Raw genomic sequence first — 23,361 nt, 5'->3', positions numbered from 1 at the left:
CCCAAACAAAATAAGTTAATATTTATCAAAATAGTTTACAGCACCAATCTACATAAATTTAAATACCTTTCTTTGGAAATCCACCTGGGGCCTGACCAAGGGCCCTGCCCCGGCAGGCTGACTGCCCAGCCGTCCTCCAGCGGCCAGCCTAGCCGTCTGGCTGTTTCACAAACTCAAACTTTTCTCCAAGAGTCTTCTGGGCAGGACAAAAGACAAGTGCTGTCAACTTACCAGCTTCTTTCGACCAGATTTGTGCCAAAGGCCAGGGGGGAAGAAATGGGAAAATAAGCTTTGACGGCAGCATTTACATGTTCTGTGTTGTGTGAAATGTCTGTCTCCCTCTACCTCCATCAACAAGGGCCTCCTGTCTCCCGGACGACACCCTGACGAGGACGATGGGACTGGTGTTTGTTTTCTCCAGCTTCGGCCTGCGAGTGCCGCAGAGAGCAGCTCACTGTGGAGACGTATGGAGCAGGGGGCTGGGCCGGGTTACAAACCTCTAAACAAACCCAGGGCATCTGGACAACAGGTACACCAGAGGGACAGCAATATACCCCAACCGTCGAGTGTGGGGCCCCACACTCTGAACAATACACTGACGGCACAGGCTAATCATTTGGCCATTTTCCAAGTTAATGTTAAGCACCAACTTGATTGGTGGAGTGATTCACAGAAACCAACAGGAGGACTCAATCTGATTACACTTGAGAGAAGGGCCAACGAGATCGTGGCAGGGGCCACAAGTGTGGGGAGGAACGTTCACTGTCACCTCAGAACGAGCGGACACCTGTCCTGGGAACCTTACAAGACCCCGAACACTGACCCGCAAGCATCAGAGGACAGGGCTCAGTGAACGGCAGAGACCCACGGAAAAGGGTGTTTTGAGCGCTGCTAACTTGAGGCCAATCCTCCATAAACAGTGTCACGTTCCAGTTGCTCAGGACACAGAGCAGCAATGAGATGCCAGAGCAGCAAGAACAGGCTGGGCCCGGCGGGAATGTGGCTGAAGGAGGTCCCCCGTGCACACGCGTTCTGGAGTGCGGCCGGCCCCAGCCCTGCCTCCTTCCCGCTGTCTTCTCGCTCTGTCAAGGTGGCGGAGTGGAGAAGGAGTCACACTAAGACCCCTTCTGGAAACAACTCAGAGGGCAGGGGCAGGAAAAGAAAACCAATCTTTGTTTTTTCTTTTGGAGCAAGCTGTCCTTTGGCTCGGGGCGGGCCTGTGGAGGCATACTGTTTCGTGGTACTCATCTTGTACTGAGGGCCGGCTGTTCCAGCTGAGCGGGGAGAGGCTACTATGAGTCTGGAGTAGCCGCGTTTTCAATACCAGAACGGTGCCTGGGACACAGCCCTGGGTGCCCAGTAATGAGAAGGAGATCTCCATCCTGCCTGGGGCCACAGCAGCACGGCAGGAGGAGCTGCTTTCTGTTCGGAGGGAAGTTAGGAGACGCAGTGGCAGCCACAGCCAAGCGGCCCTGGAGGGAGCTGTCAGAAGTAACCGCCTGGTGAGCCTGCCCGAGAGCATGACAGGCAGGCCTTTGAGATGTGGGCTGTGGCTGTAGTCCAGGCAGTGCACCTTCTGCTGCTCAGGAGCCTTGCGGTTGTGGGGGGTCCTGTTGCATTGGTGGAGACAGCAAGGTGCATCTGGGTGCTCTGTCACCTCCGGTGGATGCGGCTGTGCGTCATTTGCAGTGGTCCAAATTGCCATCAGCAGTCTTTGCTTGTTTAGCGACCAGGGATGCCTCCTCGCTGTGCCACAGCCCATAGCCAAAGTAGATGGCAAAGCCTGCAGGCCAAGAGCAGAGAGCAGTGAACAGAGCAGATGGGGTCCAAGGAAGCAGACAGCACAGCCTGGGGCTTAGCAAAGACTCTCCACGCTGCCTGCTCTGAGCTGAGCCTCCACTCTCTACACTTTACACTTAAAGTAACAACACAACTCTCCAAACAGGTCCAGCAGAGGTGACCCTCTGGAGAGCGTCATACCAGGGAAGCTCCTGAGCAGGGGAACTGCTCAGTTGGGGGCCCCTGGAAGGGACATCAATCCCTCAGGTTCATCCACTGACCACCTAATTGGGGGGCTTGTGGCCACTGGAAGGGTCAAGACGGACACTGCAGAAGCTGTGCTTCTCCCTGCCAGCGTGGGTCTCCGTGCAGTCTGCACGGTCCCGGCTGCTCCTTTTCTCTGTGGCCGTGACTCCCACTGCAGGGGGCATTCGGGTCACCTGGGAATGAGTGTACCATACGAATCAGTCTGGTCCAGAGATCTGTGATTCTAACTACTGTCCAGAGACTGTGACCCAGGTGGCCCTGGGGCCACCCTTTTGCTGGTGACATAAGGAGAGTGGTCCTTAAAGGCGGACCCAACTCAGCTACCAAAAGTACAGGAAGTAGGTAATGCCCAGAAGCCAGGCGCTTACATAGGGATGCTCAGAAGCAGTCCCTGCACCTCTGGCAGGAAGTAAGCACCTGGCTCTGCAGTCTCAAGGAATGGCCACAGTGGGCTGAGCGCAGACTGAGCCAGCTCGCACAGAATGACTCTACAGGAGATGCCTGTCCAGCTAAACACAGGTTAGACTCTGAGGGGAGTGAGGGATCTGCAGAGACTGGGGTAGCAAAGTACCACCCTGGAGATGGCATAGCAGCAGCCGTCTACCCGAAGGTGTGGCCCCAGACTGAGAGGTTTAGCAAAACCTGGTCCTGAGATTTCTGCTCTTGTCAGGGACACGGAGGGACATAGGTCAAGGCCAGTCGCCCTTCATCAGCACTCAGACTGGACACTGAGGAAAAAACCTGATCCACCTCCTGCTATCCCCAGAGGGAGAGGCCCGGAGAGAGGCCAGGCCACGGTCAGTCCCAGACAGGACCAGCACCCACAAGGTGACACCCCAAGCCCCTGCAGGCCCTGCCAGTGCCCACCGCCCACGAAAAGAGGTGACGTCCCGACTTTCCTACTGGGGGTGGAAACGACTGGTGCTTCATTGACAGCAGGCTCATGCTCACAGCCTTGCTCTTGTTAACCTCAAGCTCTTGCCCAATAACATAACTACCTCAGGCAAGAGGCTATTAAAATGAAAAGTATCTGAAAAAGAGGGAAGGACCCACAACCTACCAGGAGCTCCTTGTTATCTGAGAGAAAACTGTTGAATACCTGTGTTTCTACTGTGTTTTGAAATCTGAACTGAGGAGGTTCAAAGACATTAGCCATCTGCCAAGTAAGTAGCAGGGACATGAGTGATGAGCAGGGGTGGGAGGTCTCAGGATACACTGGAGTATGGGACATACCTATCAACATCCACACCGCAAACCGGACCCAGGTGCCTCGGTCCAGCTGCATCATGAGATAGACATTCACGAAGATGCTCAGGACGGGAAGGACTGGCAGAAAGGGCACCTGCGAAGACACAAGGTGGAGCGTCAGCCCTGACAGCAGAGTTGGAGCTGGCACCTGTTTGCATCATTTAACAAGACGACCTAGAAAACATCCTGCACCTGACACTTACATGGACCTCTGAGATCTATATCGGCTGCCATCTTTACGTTGGGAAGAGGAAGCGAGGGCCAATCCTACCCTTGCACCCCCAACTCCTCCAACGTAAATACACCCCCATGCAGGCAAACCCTAACAGGCGGGAGCTTGGGTCTAAGCAACTAATTGCCGAAGAAAGCTCTATTCTTATTTTCCACTCCTGCTATATTCCCATTAAAGCAGGGGCTAGAAGAAGGATTCCACTTTACCTCTAAGGTTGAACTATTCTACTATTTGTGAAATTTAAAAGTGTACCTCCAAGGCTTGGTGATGATACACAATCCACCTGGATGGCATTTGTGAGAAGCCCCGGTGGGTGAGGTGGAGCCACACCATTGAGAACGAGGGTCAGGTCCCCACCAGGCACTGTCTGTGCCCATGGCCCATGTTCCCCTGAGGCTGGCCAGGAAGCACCTCCCGCCAAACACCCACACCTGGGAGAGCCCGTGCGGGGTGTGTCCCATCGGGCAGCTCCCTGCAGAAGCACAGGCAGAGCTGCTCACCTTAAAGGAGAGCTTGGTCTTGCTCTCAGGCTGCCTCCAGATGATGACCGTGACTACTGAGCAGAGGACAGCAGAGACGATGAGCATGAAGATGGCCCACAACTCCACGTTTGTCAGAGCCTCCTTTCCAAGCACAGTCACGATGCAGAAGATGATGATAAGAATTGCTGAAGACAGAGACAGAGGGAGAGAAAGAGAGATGCATCTCAACCATTTCTCAAGTTCCCATGATACCCTCAGCTCTCCCCAAAACCTATGGAGAGGGAGGTTCTATTTCTGTAGGCATCACCTGCAATGAGGACAGAATAACCGGTAGCACAGTCCATCCAGCAGCAGGACTTCTGACACCCACCCCCATACCCAGTGACAAGAAACCGTGCAATGCCAACAAGCAGGACCCCAGACACATTCCAAGGAAGGGCAGGCTCTTACCTATGAGGCTGGTTGAAATGTTCACGATTAGCCCAGAGAATCTGGAGGGCTCCATGTTTGGGGGTGAAAGTAATATTTTCAAAGAAAACTTTTCTGCTTCTGGTAAAAAGCCTGTCTGGGAATCGCTGGTGCTCACCAATTCATTCTGGTCTACTTGATCCAGGTCATCGGTAGTTCTGGCCATCTGGTATACCATGTTAGGTTGCTCTGGCTGATACCTGCAGACAAATGTGACCAACATGTTTTCATTAAGCAAAAGAACAAGCAATAATTCAGTTTCTTAGAAAGCCTTCAAAGATAAGTTTCCTAGGACGTAAGGCATCAAACGGGAAGAAGATGGTCAGAATGATGTCTTCTCTGGCAAAGTGGAAACAGAGGAGACCTGGGTCTCACCTTCTGGCAACAGCCTTCTTTGGTGTCTCTGTTTTGAGACAACTTGACCTCCACCATAAACCAGCCCAGAGAAATGTCTTGAGATGGTTTCTCTGGCTCTGAGAGTAGCACTAGCCCTTGGAAACTTAAGATACTAGGCCACTTCCAACAAAACCAGGCTGCAGGGAACTAAATGCACAGACAGAAATAGAAAGCAACATCAGGATCCTATTTGGTGCAGAAAGCTGGAGAAATGTGTCTGCAGGCTGATGGCTTTGAGATATTGTGAGACTTAATTGGATCAATTTATTTTAAAACTCCAATGCCTTGGCATAAATAAATCTATAGAGTTCAGTGGCATGATTTCCAAGATACAAGCTACTTGCGAATGGAGCAGTCATTTTAAATGAGGCCTCTTATCCTCCTACCCAAAATGAACGAAACTCAAATCTTTTCCACCAGTCTTGGAAAACCGAGTGCCTTATGAATTACTTTGCATACAGTCTAAAAGTAAGCTTAAAGATATTCACCATATTTTCACTGATTCACTAAATGTAATACCATGAGGTCAATTAAGAAGGTGGTGGGACCTTGGAGAAGATTGAAGCATTGAGCCCTTGGGAAGCAAAAAGTGGTAGTAAACTAGTTTTAGCTGATCTTATACAATCACCACCAAGGCTCAACCCAGGTTTTACATACATTAGATGCTGACACATGAGAAACGGGATAATGGCCTTGTAAGTATAAATGCCTGGGAAGAAACACGGAGGCTCCTGCCAGGTGACCAACACTAAGAGTCTCCATGAGGACATGGTCTCATGATGAATGCTACCTTGGGCCATTTCTGGGACTTGGGAAGCAGAGCCCTGTCCTTCTAGAACAAAGAAAAATTGGCACCAGGAGGTATGCTTTGCTGGGGTGCCCTGGAGTAGCCGAGACACCAAGCTTAAGCCCGGGCTGCTTTGTTATCACCAGAACCTGGAAAGTCTTCCTGAACATCAACCTCAGCCATCCCACACCATATAATGGAACGCCTTTCTCCAGCAGCGTGCACTGAAGCACCGCAGTAACCTGAGTTTTGAAGGTCATCACAGTGACCTAAGTTTCATTGGATTCTCCCAACTCTCATCAGGGCCAGTCCCCAGTCTACTCTGTCCCAAGAAGCTGGACCATATTGAAATCATCACCAAAACCTTCAAAAAAGCTGATCCCAAGATCCAGGCTCAGCAGCTTGGATGAGAACCTGTCTCTATTCTCCTAACATCCAGCCAGAAAAATGAGGGCACATGACAGAAGGAGGTGGGGCCACCCCTGAATCTTTTCATGGATATTCTCTATAAGTAGGCTCTCAACCACCATATCCCCACCCTCTCCTGGGAAGTTCCCAAAGGAGTTATCAACAACCTAAAATTTGCACTGTATAAACCAATAATTTGAACTGCTAAGAGGCTAGGAGGGTTCATGTGCATTTCCGTCATGGGACCCAGAAAAGCCATACATACCGTAAGACCAACACACAGGCAGCCACCAAAGAGTAAGCCAGGAGAGTACCGATGGACATGAGATCCACCAAGTCCTTCAGGTCAAAGAGAAAGGCCATCACAGCTGGGGAGGAGACAAACATCAGGATCCATGGATGGCCCTCTACACAGACTGACACCCAGAACCACCACCCACCTGCACCCACAGAGGTGCATTTTTCTTGCCCCCCAACCCCAGGCCCTTCCATGGAAAGATGCTTACAGGAAGAAAAGCTCAGGATTCAATCATGTACACAGTCCTCAATAGATGGTAACTAGACTACAGATGGAGAAGCTGAAATTCAGACAAGGTTGGGAGAGTTACCTAAGGTCACATAGCTAGGTGGAAAAGTCAGAATTTAAACTAGTTCTTGTGATTCCAAGTCCAGTGTTTCTTCTTCTATATGATGATGACTCATAGATAAATCATGTACAGCTATCCACCTACCCATTCATCATCCATCCACCCACCCATCTATCATCCATCCATCCATCAGCCATCCAATCTATCCATCAGCCATGCATCTATTCATTCATCATCCACCCAGCACTCGCTGAACATGCTATACACTACTGAAGAGGTAAGAACAGTCTCTGGTATATCATCCAAGACATATGCATCTGTCAGCAACAATGATGAGGAGGTGGACGAGGCTCCTGACCCAGACAGTTGAGCATGGAAAGCAGTGTTATTCCCAAACAATTTCAAGCCCTTCACCATGACCACACTTAAAAACAACAACACATGCATGCTTATTTGAAAATTCTTTGTACTTTTTGTGAGAATGTGTATGTGTATTTACATGCGTATAGAGGTTGTTTCCCATTTAAACAATAACTTGGCTAGGTCTACTTTGGGGTATTTTCAAATCATTCACAATCGAGGCAAGTTAAAGCATAACACAAAACCATTGCTTTTCCACAAACACTTCTCAAGCTCCTATAAATCACTGCAGCTAAAACAAATTTAGATTGTGAATAAATAGTAAGATTTAGGAGCAAAGACGACTTGCAGATAAATAGAACGGTGACCTACTATGCACACCACAAGCACCTGCATTCCCACTCAGAGAAATCGCGACAACATGGGAGGTGATTTTAGAAAACTTAATACTTATTTACACTCCCACCAAAAAAAGAAGTTTAGTGAATGTACTTTGTAGTCACTTTAATGACGATAGTTTCATCTCCCTTAATCAGCACAGGAAGGAAATTAAGGCCAGTCTTTAATATAATCAAATTACATGTAAATACTGAAAAAAATTTCATGGTTTCCAATGCCTTAATCCCTTAAATATAGTGGTTGTATTCTGACATGTGTCCCTTAACCTGACCACTGCGATCACTCTAAAAAATGTATTACAGCCCTAGCCAATGTGTCTTAATGGTTGGAGCATCACACTGAAGGGTCAAGGGCATGTACCTGGGTTGCATGTTTAATCCCCAGCCCCAGTTGGGGCAAGTGTGGGAGACAACAATCAATCTGTCTCTCTCATATCGATGTGTCTCTCTCACATCAATGTGTGTGTCTCTCTCTCTTTCTCTCTCTCTCCCTTCTCCCCCCAACCTCCTCCCCTTCCTTCTACTCTCTCTTAAAATCAATGGAAAAAATATCCTTGGGTGAGGATTAACAAAAAACAAATAAAAAAGAAATGTAAAATTACAGGACAAATTTAGTAAATAATAAAAAGCTAGCTTTCTTCCATTATGTAATGTTAATCCACAAAATGAAGCACACTTTGCTAAAGGCATAAATCCTACTAATAACAACACGTTCATTTAAGATAAGATGTCCTATCAATGGCCGTTTGACAAGTCCCTATGGCACAAATTGGCTGGTGTCACGTGTCTTAATTTACCAAAAGACCCGATGCTCTTCTCGCACCCTGGAAGGAGCCAGCCTCTTTGGCATAAAAACAAACCAGGAACCAAGAGCCAGATCTACACTATGGGTCTGCATTCTGCCTTCACCTCTCTGTGCCTCCACTTCCACCTCTGTACAATGGGATCACACTGCCTTTCCTGCTACGAAATGCAGTCCAGTCATTAGAGGAGGAAATGTATACAACAAACAGCATGCAGTGCAAATAAATTTCAGCCCTGCCCTCCCCCACCCCCACCCCCTGACCCCCATCATTCCTTAAATCTGGGGCCTCTAGATCATCACATAGGCTCAAAGTGCTGGGGATTGAACCTGCAACCCAGCTAATGTGCCCTGACCAAGAATTGAACCTGCAACCCCTTGGTGCATGGGATACAGCTCCAACCAACTGAGCCACCCCGGCCAGGGCAAAGTGGTACATTTTATACAACACCAATCATAAGGGATCCTCGTTTCCCAGGGAATTCACAGGCTAAGATACAAGGACACTAAATTTCTAGTAATAACACAAACTCTCACTTGGCTTGTAAATGCAAGATGTCATCTTACCAAAATCGACTCAGGGACACTCAGAAAAGGAGAAGACTAGTGGCTTTGAGGGACCATTATCCTAAGCTCGGGCCAATGAGAGGATAATAATAACAGAAGAATTCAAACTTAGTGGGAATTCCATCACATCCCCTGGAGCACTCGCCTCTGCCTTGTGTTGGAAGGGCAGTTACCTTGCAATAAACCAGGTCTAAGGCTAGAAAACAAAAGTTAAAATTTCTCAGAGACTGCAGTACAATTGAGGATGTTTCCCTAGGGAACAATAATGACTTAACTGTTGAAATATTAGTGTGTGAAATTAGTTCCAGGTCTTACCAGCGATGGCTCCTGAGGTTAACGTGGCGATTACTGGTGTTTTGGTCCTATTGTTGATTTTGGCCAAAAATTTAAATAGCAGTCCATCTTCAGCCATGGCATAGATAACTCGAGGCATGGGAAACATGGAACCTAAAAGGCTAGATGGAAGAAAAGGCATCAGTTAGAGGAGCTTCCCAGGAACCAAGGCACCAGGATCTAACCAGGCCCAGTTGACCTGAGGAGTAGGAGCCCTGGACTCTCGCCAGGACTGCCGCCACCAAGCTATATAACCTCAGAATTCCATATACCAGGCCTGGAGAAAGTATGTATAAGTCTAAGAAAAGGAAAAGCCTAACAAACCAGCACAAACTAGTCGTTTTTCTGGAAGTCAAATTTTACATTTATTCCTACAGTTATTTCCAGCTGACTCAAACAGAAAATAAAAGCACCCCAGCGTTCATGAGGACATCTCTATGGTAAATCGACATTTACAAATAGTAACTGTTCATGTGGGCTAACAGGACATACCAGGGGCAACATGCCTCTCATTAAAAGGCACTCTCCCTTTTTCAAGGTTACCTCCACGTTATGGCCAAACTGAGGCCAAAATGCAGTGTTCAAAGAGCTGGCCTGGTCCAGTGGCCAAAGTCGGGGACAGAAAGGCAGTCCCTTGCTGAGCAGATGATGTAAAAAAGTGGGCCTCGGGTTCTTCAAGGAGACCAGTAACACGAATAACTCTAGGGTGATTAATAGCAACAAGGAAAAGCCAGAGAATCAGGGTTGGGGCACTGGCTCCATTTCCAGGGAAAAGAGTAACTTTAAGAGCAGACCTGCGTGTCCAGCTTTACCTGGCCCACCACACCTGACATCAACCCAAGAACCTGAGAATCCTCACCTCGTAGACAAAGCACAGAGGGAGCCAATGGCCACCGCATACTTGGCGCTATCCCAGCCCACGTGCTTGAAGGCCTCAGGCAGGGGGCTATCCTTGTCCAGGCAGAAGTATGGCATCATGAGTGTGAGGGCAGCCGACACCCCAAAATAGGCGATGAAGCAGATCAGGAGGGAGGCGACGATGCCCACGGGGATGGCCTTCTGGGGGTTCTTGACTTCTTCACCTAGAAGCAGCCAGGAGGGACAACCACAAACCATGAGGCCCCAGGCCTGTCAGTGTCCAGGGAGTCTGTGCCACCACAAATGCCTCCCTGGGCTCTGGAAACACAGGGTGGCCCTCTGCCACACAGACCAGTGACCCCTAGGCCCTAGATGGTGTTCTCGGCCTTTACATCATGGTTCCGCCAAGGAAAAGACTTGTTTCCTTTGGCAGGGAGATTTGGGAGGTCCAATGGAGCCTAGACTATTCAATTCGCCAGGATGACAATATTTTTAATGGCTTCGCTTCTCCCGGATGATGCACAGATATGAAGTCAGGCTGTAGCCCTGTCTGTCATTATCCCATTCTAGTAGAAGGGTTAGTCACGTTCAGGATGCAGTTTCCTGCCAGGAACTGTGACCTGGGACTTGGGGAAGTGATAAGGGTAGGAAAGATCAGCAGGAAGCTGCAATCTACACATTACTCAGGTGTGGAAGCTTGGGGACTGACACAAACCCACAGGAAGGAAAATAGTGACCCGTGGGTAAAATGAGGCTGGCCTGTCTGGAGAGCTAGAGGGCGGGGCAGGGGCTCCCGACAGCGCTCAGGCATACCTGTGGTGGCGATGCAGTCAAAGCCCACGAAGGCATAGAAGCAGGTGGCTGCTCCTGACAGGACACCGGAGAACCCGAAGGGCATGAACCCACCGACACCGGGATTCCCTTCTTTCGTCTCACTAGGAAAACAACGAGTCACAGCAAAGATCACAACACTCGCTTCATGGTCCCAAAGACAAGCCATTGTAAACACCACTACCTGACTTATGACCACTGCTCCAGACCCTCAGGCCATGACCCCGGCAGCTGTCGCCAGCCACTGCGTCCGACTGTGGACAACAGGCCTCCGCTGGGTGTGGTCCTGACCACAATGGTGCACACTATGCCCTTCCCAGAAGCCTCTTCTAAATATAGACGTGGGGTGGGGATGGAACAGAGGGACTGTGACGGGGTATCCTCAGGATAGAGGAGAGACCAACGAATGCAGCCTCTCCCCCAGAATCCTGGAGAAAGAAATGGAGCCGGGCAGTGCAGGGGCCCCAGATGTAGGAACGAACTGCAAAAGTCTCCGTATCTGCCAGTAACTCAGGTCCCAAAACAAGCATTTCCAAAGTCACTGAGGTTTGAAAACTGCTCAGTTTCGGACAACAAAACAATGTTTCCTAAGCACCCACGCACACACAGTGAGCAGCTGGGATGCTTCAGGTAGAGGCTGGTGCCTAGCACAGCTGGGCTCATGGGCGGGGATCAGTTGTTTGCTGAAGTAATGAATTCAAAGTCAAGCACATTTTGTGAACCCCGAAGTCCTTAAAGATCCAGAAAACAGTCCCAAAGGATCAAACCCTGTGACTCTAAAGTAAACACTACGTCTAAGCTTCAAGAGTGGGGCTCAGCCCTTGCCGGGTCTCGCCTGGGCGGCACTCTCTGGCATCAGTCTACCCCAGGCCCTGCCTCTCACCAACTACTCGTGAGCCTCAGCCCCCTGAAGAGCAGCCCCGCTCCTTCTGTCTGAGAAGTGCAGCTCCAGCCCGCCCCTGTGGCCACATTTTCCACTTGGCTGCAGGCTTCTTGTCACTTACCACAGAGCCCCCAGGGCGAGGACGGTCATACCTCCCCACCGCCCCTCCTCCCAGACCACTTCGCCTCCCAACCTGAGAACAGGAATGAAAGAATATTCCAACTCTATGAGCACTGATGCACTGAGGTTGAGTTAGCAACTCATTTCAGCAAAGTTGCTTTCAGTTTGATTTATCAATGAGCAAATGAAATAAACAGATAATTTGGATCCAATTACTTTCCAATGAGGATTAACCTTTTACCGATTCCTCTGGGATAATTACATTTCTCAGTTCCAGAAGCTGCCATGAGCCACTGGATGTGAAGCATGAAGACCCTAATTGTGGGACTTACAGTGGCTCAGCAGCAACCTGGGGGAAACCCCAAGAAATGCACAAGTGACAGATGTGGGGAAAATGGTTACCAGACTGAAACGGAAGCTTGTCATTTACTGACATGAACCACCAACCCCGACACAAAAAAAGGCAGCCCAGGACAGGTACGTCAGCAAAGTGTGGTCCACAGTCCACACCGCAGCCGCTCCCACGGGCTCTGTGAATCACAAAGAACGGGACACCCTGCTGAGCGGACTCCTACGATCGCAGCAGGGTGCGGTGGGAACTGCCCCCTAACCCACACATGATGAAGCCCCTCCATGCGATATGGTTTTTTTGGGTAATGCCTTAGAACTTCAGAGAGACAAACTATTTCATGAAAGACTGTGTGGCCATTGTCAAAAATACAGATCTAGAGCTGGTTAAAAAAAGAAAAAGGAAGAATCTTACAGATTTTAATAAAATAAACAAGCAAGCCATGTTCCTGTCCTACTGCACTCCACCTCTTAAAGTGGCTGACTCGCTGCCCTCCATGGCGTGTCCCAGGGCTGGAGGCAGATGCAGCTGAAGGCGTCTCACACAGGACCAAGGGCTGGGCTACCAACGCCACTTGGGAGGCCAGCAGAGTTCACTGTTGCTAGGACAGTCAGGGTAAGGATGACTGATGAAAGCACACACCATCAGCTGGCACGGACAACCTCTTCATAAAAACCGTAAAATTAAATCTTGACTGACAACTAGGAAACATTTAATTCCTGACCTGTAAACAGCAACCAGTAAGACAGCACCCAAGGTTTTCAAAGTTGACTGTTTCTTCAAAGATTTTTGATTTGGCTTTACTCCTCCATAAGTGAATGGGCACCAAGAAATTTGGCATAAATGTGACTCAGGAATGTTTGGGTATATGTATTAAAAGTCCTCATTTCTCTGTAATAGGATTTAGTCTCCAAAGACTAAAAGGCTCTTTTTATTTGAAGTACTACCCATATAATATTAGAGTTAGTGAAGTTTTGTGCACTTAATTCAATACTTTCCTATTGGTGTCTGGTCATGAACTAGTCATACATCAATGCCTGCCCATTAATCAGGCAACTGGGCACCTGGCCCTTAACAACCAGCAACCAAGTTGGCATGTGACCACTCAGACCCCCAGTGCCTCAGCCTCCCTTGCAGCTACATGTGGCTGGCTACTGGATTCTGCAGCCGAATGGGGGCAAAAGAAGCGTGTGTCTCCGGGATCTGTCCTTAAAAGCACTGGGAACACTCTGCTCCACACTTGCTCCCTTTCTGGGACAGCTGGATGATGCCAGCACCCACAGCCCAGCTCCAGCCAGGTAGGTAAGGACAGCATCCTCAGAGATGACAGAACAACCAGGTGCGCCACGACCTGGGTCCCTGAAAGCCTATATACAGCCTCTCTGGCCGGCCAACTAAACTGCTCATTCCGGGATGTGAGACATCATTTTAAAGCTACCACAGTTTAGAAGAATCTCTATCTGAGCAGTTTAACCTTTAGCAGTAATTAAAATAGACTCATGGGCAAAATCACACTCCCTGTTCTCCATCCCAGGACCCTAAGTTTCACCTGAAAATCTGACAAAAAAGATACATTATGGCCCTAACCAGTTTGGCTCAGTGGATAGAGCCTCGGCCTGCAGACTGAAGGGTCTCAGGTTCGATTCCGGTCAAGGGCAATGTACCTTGGTTGCGGGCACATCCCCGGTAGGGGATGATCGATGCTTCTCTCTCATCAATGTTTCTAACTCTCTATCCCTCTCCCTTCCTCTCTGTAAAAAATCAGTAAAATAAAAAATTTTAAAAAAAGATACATTATGATTATTTGGCTTTTGTAAACCCGCCTATCACCTGCCTCTAGCCCTGAGTGCCCTGAGCCAGAGACAGGTCAGGGGGATGGGGCCACAGCTTTTCAGGGCTGATACAACCCAAGTCAAGTGTGGGAGAAAGAGATTATTAGAATCACAGTTTGATACTTTAGTAATTCTGAAAAACTTTGATAAAAGTTCCACATATTTCTTTTTCTGGGTTATTAAACATTTTGAAATAAAGTGGTATCACCATGGTATTGCAGAGAAAATCTTTTCTGATCACAAAACTCAGAAGAAGGTCATGAAACAGAATAAGAGAAAAAAGGGATTACTTAGTGAGTCTGACAGTGATCCTCAACTGTGTACATGATGGAATTAGAATGAAAACTCTGGTTTCACCATAAGCGTCCTTGTCATACCATGTTCTGTCTAGTTGAGGGGAATAAAATTTATCTTAAACCAATAAAACACCCTCAGCTATGTCACTACAAAAAAAATTAATAAAATGTTCAAATTCAAATCACATTACTGAAAAGAAGACTCGTATGGTTCTAGCCAGTTCCATCCCCCAGACACACCAACTCCACATGCCAAGGGACGGGCAGAGGGAGCAACTCACTTGTTGGAGCACAGGAGACCAGAGTTGTTGTGCAAATACTCCTCCGTGAACTGCCAGTTTTTAAGCGATCCTTTCACAAAGCCTGACACCACGATGAAGCCCAGGACCAGAACGTTGACACAAGTGAATACTTTGTTGACCATAGCTGACTCTTTCACACCAACAGTTAAAAGTCCTGAAAATGTGCATACACAGGAAACATGGAGCATTAACCTCATACCAGGCAAGTCCTTTCTGGGATGGGGACGGGAATGAGGGCGATGACTTAACAAGAACTCACATGGCATCAAATTCTAAAGACTTCTGTGAACCTCTGGGGATGGGGCTGAATTCGTGATCTTTCTAGAGGCAGTGATCAAGACGTTTAACAATGCTATGAGGATGCCATCCAGGGGGCACCAGGGCTGCAGAGATGGGGGCATCAAGCCCCCCAGGAGATGAAATGAGCGCCTCTTCTTGCACCCTCCCACTCATTAAAGTATTTTATGAGAACCACCCTCAGGAGCAGGATTTTAGTTTCTCCAAGGAGACACTTTGCTCAGTTTCTTAGTAGAATGAGTTTTTCAGATCGGAAATTATTCAGATCGCCGTGTGGGTGTTAGCAACATCTGCAATGACAGTGTCTGTGGTTGTGGAACTGCCACCCCGTAAGCACTAGGCCAGACTAGTTCTAGCTCGTAAACTCACATTAAAAAACACATCAGGTGATAAAAATGCCCAGAAACCACATGACAATGCAGGATCACCTTGGGGTAAAGATGCCACCTGGTGAGTTCTGTGCAAACTGTCAGCAAGAAAAGAGGCATGAAAAAGTACCCAGTGAACACACAACACAATTTATGATTTGAGATCACTGCTCTGCATTGTGTCTTTTATATAACCTATATAATAAAAGGCTAACATGCAAATTGACCAAACTGTGGAAAGACCAGTCGCTATGATGCACACTGACCACCAGGGGGCAGACACTCAATGCAGGAGCTGCCCCCTGGTGGTCAGTGTGCTCCCACAGGGGGAGCGCAGCTCAGCCAGAAGCCAGGCTCACAGCTGGCAAGCGTAGTAGCGGTGGCAGGAGCCTCTCCTGCCTCCATGGCAGCACTAAGGATGTCTGACGGATGGCTTAGGCCCGCTCCCCGGGAGTAGCGGGCCTAAGCCATCAGTTGGACATCCCCCAAGGGCTCCCGGACTGCAAGAGGGTGCAGACCGGGCTGAGGGACCCCCTCCCACACCCCGAGTGCACGAATTTCTTGTACTGGGCCTCTAATTCTACAATAAAAGAGGCTCACATAACAGACTGAATTCTGAAATGCAGACATTAGAAGAGAATAGAGTGATTCATCACAGGGAAGACACCACACTCAGCTGTATCTCTCCTTTTGTGTCCCTCCCTCTCGTGCTTATGAAAATCTGAGTAGTGAAAACTTAATTTCTGATACATGTTCCTACCACTGGACCAGAAATACTGCTGAGTCTGGCCTGTGCAAAATGATTTCAATTACACAGTGGGCAAAATTAGATGGGTTGTTTTTAAAAGCCATGCAAGGTTTTCTAACCACAAAAGAGAATTTATCTGCATTTCATCAACTTAATGTTTATGTCAGCAAAACCCCCACCTAGTGGCTTCAACACAGATACATGTAAGAAGAGGCTGCTATCAGCTGTGGGCAAGTACTATCAGGCATTTTTAAATTCTGTATCCATAACTTTGTCATAAAATTTATTTGCTTAAAGGGTGTTTTGACCACCAATAGGTGTAAAACCAACTGAGACGTCTCTGACACCCCAGACGCCTGTTAGTGTTCCAGACTTCGTCCCTGCACCTCAACCTGGCTGATGAACACCAACTTTCCTTCCCAAATGGTCATCACAGGATCAACAGTGTATTCCTGAGTCACTTGCACAAAAAGCCTGAAGTACTAAAAAAATGTTACTCAATAGTCAAATAAACACCTGAGGTTCTCTGTTAGCTAAATGATACACAACTCGGCAGCTATTAAATAGGCCAGCCCTACTGTGAATGTATCATAAGCCATTAAGACAAAAAAAGATGTCTGTATTAATTACAGAAAGAAAATAGGGGTGGAGGGGAGAAAGAGAAAAAGAAGAAAACCTGGTCTTTCTAGAGACCCCCAGTAGGAACCTGTCTTCTTGGACCCCTGCCTCAACCTGATGGCCCTCTCACTGTGTGGGTGTACCTGTTAAGATGAGAATTATGATCACAGCAAAGATGTCTGGGTTTGTGGCCAGCACTCCAGGGGCGTTCAGAGACATGTGAGTCCGAGAGAACTCCCCAATGGGTTTGCCAATCAGCTCATCAAACGTTGCACTCCAGGCTCTTGCCACACTTGAAGTACCTGTCACAAAACAACACATATCAGAGGAATGTGAAAGAAAGCAATTAACAAAGTATTTGTCATTAAGCTGGACGTTTACAGCAGCCGTGCGGGGTCTCAGATGGTGCATGGGACTCTGCCGCAGGCAGACCTCAGCATGCACACTCAGAAGGGTCAACCAGTGTTCACAGTGAAATGAAAAGGTCAAGGAAGCTTCTAGGGCCTGGGGGGGAAAACGTATTTTCTGCCGCTGCCTAACACACGTGTATACATGTGTTTCAAATATATAACTACATGATTAATAAAAGTTTTATAGAACATGTTACCCCCAACACACATATAACCAAATTATTAGTAAAGAATTTACAAAACAATGTTACCCCTTGCTACCTGAGAGGCACTCAGAGAGTGTTTATTCAATTCTACCTATTTTATTTCATAAAAAAAGAAACACTGATGGCAAGCCATGTAACTGATGGCTCAAGGCACTCCCAGGCCGCAGTGAGCAGTGTGCACCTTGCTCGGGAGCTTCTTTTCCAAGACTCTCCTGGTGAACACTGCTCTCCCAGCAAGAGGAGACCAGGGCATCACACGCGGCTGACTCACCTCTGCCACTCTGTGCCTGACCCTGGGCTCACAGCCACAGGTCCCCAAGCACCTGCTGGCAGACAAAGTTCTCTCCCTGCACCCCCGCCATGAGGAACGCAAATGGAGGCAGCACTCCCAATGCCAACAACAGCTGACTGTGCGCTCTCCTTCTCCCTCTCTCTCAATCTGAATAAAGTCCCTGCTTTCCTAGTGCCGTTCCTCAGGAAATATCGCTAAAATTCCCATAGTCACGCATAGCATTTTCCTTTCCTTTCTCAAAGGGGGTTTTGCTGGTGATTGCGGTCTGGATCACCCTCAGGAGTTTGCTTGCCAGGGTGACCTGCAGACTCAATTTTGCTATTTGGTTTCATGATAAGTATTTTCCCAACAACTCAAAAATTAAACCACATTTCTTTGTGCTGAGCAGCTCGCCTATTATGAAATCTGTCCGTCAAGGCCACAACCCAGTGAAGACACATGGTCTCCCATCTCCCCCAGAGGCCGGCTCACTGCTGATGGGGCTCCCGAGCCCCACCCTGCTGGCTGAGAGGGGCTGCCTGGCCTCCCCCACCCCCAGCTCTGAGTCAGGGCTTTAAAACCCCGTGTTGGCTGGAAAAACTGCCCTCCCCGGCAGCTAAGGGTGAGCAGTTCCTGCAGTGGCACATGACACATGCATGACCCCACATAGGCCAATGGCGCTCTGGCAAAGAAGCATCATCGGTACTCTAGGACGATCAGGCCTCACGCTCTCCTGTGTCGTGCCCTGGTAAATCTTCTGGAAACACAACAGCCCATCTAAAATTGTTGCATTCCCACCGAGAGACCTCAGCTTGTGTGAGTGTTTGCACTTACAAGTTTCACTGTTATGAAATTTATTTTGGAAGTTGGAGGAGTAAGCCAGGTTGGTTCTGAGCAGACAGCGCAGGGCTGAAAGGGAAGGTAGCCTGGGTGTGTGGCAGTGGCGCCCACACAGAGGCCACACACAGTACCGCGCATGATATTCCCAGTACTCACAGGCTCAGCTTACCACATCTTACTGTCTTTTGATAATATTACAAAAAAGCCTGATAAAATGTAAGTGGAATGTTTAATGGCTATTTGCATTTCTACTGCTGTGAACTGGCCATGCAAAGCCTTTGGTTATTCTTTTATTCAGGTGTTTGTTTCAATACAATGGTATACAACCATGAGGAATGTTACTATGGAAAAACAGTTAACACTGTGAGGCATGTTTACTATCTATTGTTCTATGCAGAAAGAGAGATACTGTGCCAAAAATATGCATTTAAATTCACAAAAATATGAACAATGGTCAAATCCCTAAACAGTAAATTCTCATGAACAGAGACTGTCTTTTTTTCTTCATTGCATCCCTAATATCTAGCAAAATGCCGTGCACAGAACAAGTGCTCAATAAATATTTGTTGAGAGAATGAATGAATGAGAGAATTACTACCTCCCAGTTCTCAGATTGGGTAATTTCTACTTTCTTCTTCATGCTTTTCTATATCCCCCCCATCTTCCTATGTCCATGATGACTTTACTCTAGTAGTCAAAAAAAACTTCACTAAAAGAGACTAAATCCTTTTTAACTAATTAGAAACATCCCACGGTTCTATGCCTTCCATGTTAACAGGAACGACCTCCTTGCTGGCCGGGCTTGTCCCCTCTACACCCCAGCACACCCGACCATGAACACCAAGAGCAGCTGGAGGGCCAGCGGTGCCTCTGCCTTCCGTAAGAGGAAGAAGCAAAAAGGAGGACGGATAATGGTCAGGCAAGGAGGTTCTCCTCGGAAGAAACTAGACTTGGTCTGTTTGGAGCAAAGTAGGGAAGTGCGAACGACGGAAGTGGACGACTCACCGATGATGTAGGAGAGGATGAGGTTCCACCCTGTGATGAAGGCCCAGAGCTCCCCAACAGTGACGTAGCTGTAGAGATATGCCGAGCCGGTCTTGGGGACACGAGCACCAAACTCGCCGTAACAAAGGCCAGCCAGCACGGAGGCCAGCGCCGCGATCAGGAAGGAGATGACAATGGCAGGGCCAGAGTTCTCACGGGCCACAGCGCCGGCCAGGACGTACACGCCGGCCCCCAGCGTGCTGCCCACCCCCAGCGCCACCAGGTCGAAGGTGTTCAGGCAGCGGGACAGCCGGCTGTCCTCGCGGCTGCAGTCCACCACCTTCCGCCTCAGCATCTGCTGACCAAGGCTGAGGAGCACCTTGCATCCCATTCTGCTGATCAAACCTGCAAAGGGAAAGAACGGGGCGTGTCATCACTGCCACTCCTCTCACCCCCTCTAATCGCAACACGGACAGCAACCAGGCCCCTTATGACTTATGGCTACAATGTCTTCAGTCTCAGAGTTCCCCAATCAGAGCACTAGGCCCTCCTGCCTGAGCCTGACCTGAGCGCACACCGGGGCCAGCCAGCAGCTGACTGCACCATTTGCTCTCTGAGCACCCACAGCTCTTTCAGTGCACAGGAGGAACCGTGTGCGGGCAGAAGCTACGGAGTGCGGGGAACTCACATGACAGAACTAACCAAAAGTGTGGGTCAGGAGGGGAGACTAAAACTACAAAAAAATGGTCCGGTCTAGAGGTGAAGCAGGGGCCTGCTCACACCCCATGTCCTCCCTGGGCAGCAGGAGTCCATCTGCCTCGGGAGAAATGTGATGTGGGAGCCTGGACTCTTTAAAAGCCTCCCGGGGTCTCCATTTGTCTGCGCCCAAGCAGCGAGGGGCACATTCACTCACCTCACACCTGTGCTTGACACAGCCAGTGTTTAAGGAAATGAAACCCACAGTCCTATGTCCGGAAGCAGTGTCAGGGCGGGGGGGCTGAAGGGTGATGGGGCTCCGTGGAAGGAGTGCAGGACCAGGAGAAGGTTTAACTGTCTGTCGCAGAGGCTACTACTTTCATGGGGGAAAACAGTCCATTTCATGAAGTGAGGACAGAGGCATAAAGTGTGAAAATCCACCTGGGGACATCTCTGCATCTGGTCAGAAGCCTCAGTTATAAAGACACATTAATGTTTTTCTAAAATGCCGTGCCTCCCGCCCCGACACTGCTTCCAGGGATAGGACCGTGGGTTTCATTTCCTTAAACACTGGCTGTGTCCAGCACAGGTGTGAGGTGAGTGAAGGTGCCCCTCGCTGCTTGGGCGCAGACAGATATAGAGCCCGGGGGGCTTTTAAAGAGTCCAGGCTCCCACATCGCATTTCTCCCGAGGCAGCTGACTCCTGCTGCCCAGGGAGGACATGGGGGTGTGAGCAGGCCCCTGCTTCACCTGGTAACTCTGCACCTTTGCTTCTGACATTTACAAGGTGCAACAGCCTCAAAAATAAGGTGCTTACTTATAGCGGAAAACCCCCAGGAACTAGGAGCTGTGGGATGCCCTCCTCCTTCCTTCTCCTGCAGGCAGCTGCTCGGAGATGCTGATGTGTGGCAAAGGGCACTGGCTAGATCCCCCACAAAGTTCCTCTGATGAAAGACGGTGTGGGCTGCTGATCCCTGATTACGTGAGCATTCTTAATATAGCAAAACACTCGGGAGGAAGGCTCAGAATGGCTCCCAAGGAATGTAAGAATGTGAGAGCAGGGTAAGTCAGGTGACATTCTTTATACACACACACACCTGAAAACAACCTCCATTTTTTTGTGGTAAATAAAACAGTGATAATGATGAAGTCCCTGTGGTAAATAGTTTTTCTTAATCAAAGAATAACTGAAAAGAAAAAAACTTTCAAGTATTTTTTAAATTATTTTTTTTCAACCTCACTTGAGGATATTTTTCCATTCATTTTTAGGGAAAGTAGAAAAAAAAGGGAAAGACAGAGAGGAACATTGATGTGAGAGAAACACATCTACACCAGCCCAACCAGGGCCCAGGCCAGGGAGGAGCCTGCAACTGAAATGCGTGCCCTTGACCGGAATTGAACCCGTGACCCTTCGGTCTGTAGGCCGATGCTCTATCCACTGAGCAAAACCAGCTAGGCTTTCAAATATTTTAATAGAAAAACTTCCCCCCGTCATTACATCCTATGCCAAAACCAAATGCAAGAGTCAGATAAAACAGGAGCTACTCTAATTTAAAGAGAAATAGTATGCCAAGACCCACTAGCTAGCCTTGACCTCCCCAAACCCCCCCACCTCCTCCTGGCTCCAATGCCCCCTCAGGACTCTAGGAACCCAAGAACCTGCATAAAACACACTATCTATAGCAGATCCTGATGGCACCTAAATCCCAGAACATGCTGCAAAAGAATTCTTAAGTAAAAGAGTGAAAAATAGAAGAGGGAGAGAAGTAGGAGCAAGAGTAAGAGTTTAGGAGTAGGAAAGAAACTGGAGCCTGCCACTACCTTGAGAAATGCAAAGTCCTCCGTGGTCAAAGGCAGAAACACAGCCCACTGTGTCACTGGCACACTGTGCACACCGTCAGGGAGCAGCCAGCAGCCACGGAGCACAGGCGCCTCCACATGCTGCGGACCCATGGCACTCGCCGTCCGCACCAGGAGCACACCCTGTGGACGAGGCCTTTGTGCAGAAGGCCTTACCATCTGTAGGTATTAAGAATTATGTTGTAAAAAAAAAAAAAAAAAAAAAGAATTATGTTGTTGCCCTGACCGGTTTGGCTCAGTGGAGAGAGCGTCGGACTGTGGACTCAAGGGTCCCGGGTTCGATTCCAGTCAAGGGCATGTACCTTGGTTGCGGGCACATCCCCAGTAGGGAGTGTGCAGGAGGAAGCTGATTGATGTTTCTCTCTCATCGATGTTTCTAACTCCCTATCCCTCTCCCTTCCTCTCTGTAAAAAATCAATAAAATATATTAAAAAAAAAAAAAAAGAATTATGTTGGACCCAGCCAGTGTTGCTCAGTGGTTGAACATCAATCCATGAACCAGGAAGTCACAGTTCAATTCCCGGTCAGGGCACATGCCCAGGTTTTGGGCTCCATCCTGGGTAGGGGGCATGCAGGAGGCAGCTGATCGATGCTTTTCTATCATCACTGATGTTGCTCTCCCCCCCACCATCCTCTCTAAAGAAAAATATCAATTTTTAAAAATCTCTTTAAAAAAAGAGTTCTATTTGAAAGAAATGTAGGAATTTAAGAAACCCACCACTGTGAAAAGGCAAACCTGTTTTCTGATGAGATGGAAGTACTAGGTGATCCTGAAAAAGCACAGAAGCTATAAATTTTAAAAGAACAACAACAGAGGGTTTTAGCTGTCAGTTCACTTAAAAAGTCAACAACCTACCAAAGGTCTAAGTTAATATATTCTAGCACATAAGTGACGACCATCCTGCTGGGGTGCTGATGGGCAGACTATACCTGGAATATGATGCGAGGACTTGTCACCCAACGATCACCTGGGTCTTGGAGCAAGGATGTCTCAGTAGGGATGAGCTGGGGGCTTCAGGCTCCTGAGAGGCAAAGAAGAGGCATTAGACACAATCTCTTTGGCCCCAGAATCTCCATGCCTGTGGCTGTTACAAGAGGAATGATTCCATTTGGCTCAGCAACAGGAAGGACTCCCAGCTGTAATGCAAACTAAGATGGGATGAGAGCGGGGAGGTTACATCACAGGGAGTGGGCAGACATGGGGTGAAGCACCACCAGGCAGGGGCATCAATGGGGGAATTTCGAAAACAGGAAACCGACAAGATGGCCTTGAACCCAGGCATGCTACCACATCACCTCTATAAATGGAAGATCATATTTTAAACTAGAGGGCCAGTGCACGAATTCGTGCACCAGTGGGGTCCCTTGGCGTGGCCTGTGGGGATTAGGCCAAAATCGGCAGTCCAATGCTGCCTGCCACTCCTGCTCATCCCGGCCCCGCTACGCTGGCTGAAGGCTCACACCCAGTCAGTCCCGAT

General features: G+C 48.6%; 1 protein-coding gene across 2 annotated transcripts; it reads right to left on the bottom strand.

Annotated features, from left to right (window-relative positions):
- Window positions 1-22,905, bottom strand: SLC7A1 (solute carrier family 7 member 1). Of its 2 annotated transcripts, none has more exons than XM_081083603.1 (12): window positions 22,814-22,905; window positions 19,349-19,732; window positions 16,760-16,918; window positions 14,565-14,739; window positions 10,786-10,907; window positions 9,974-10,196; window positions 9,097-9,236; window positions 6,333-6,435; window positions 4,459-4,676; window positions 4,027-4,193; window positions 3,280-3,388; window positions 1-1,783 (listed from the first exon to the last, which is right to left on the bottom strand). In XM_081083603.1, the coding sequence occupies exons 2-12, from the start codon at window positions 19,716-19,718 to the stop codon at window positions 1,680-1,682; spliced, it is 1,890 nt and encodes a 629-aa protein (XP_080939729.1). In that variant the 5' UTR covers window positions 19,719-19,732; window positions 22,814-22,905; the 3' UTR covers window positions 1-1,679. The 2 variants fall into 2 exon arrangements, with proteins under 2 accessions (XP_080939729.1, XP_080939728.1); XM_081083602.1 differs by lacking the exon at window positions 22,814-22,905 and adding an exon at window positions 21,845-22,067.
- Window positions 22,906-23,361: the final 456 nt, after the last annotated feature.

The sequence above is a fragment of the Myotis nattereri genome (assembly GCF_964212035.1).
Source record: "Myotis nattereri genome assembly, chromosome: 2".
NCBI lineage: Eukaryota > Metazoa > Chordata > Mammalia > Chiroptera > Vespertilionidae > Myotis > Myotis nattereri.
The sequence above is the reverse complement of the archived record's forward strand: the minus strand, read 5'-3'. Positions and strand labels throughout refer to the sequence as shown.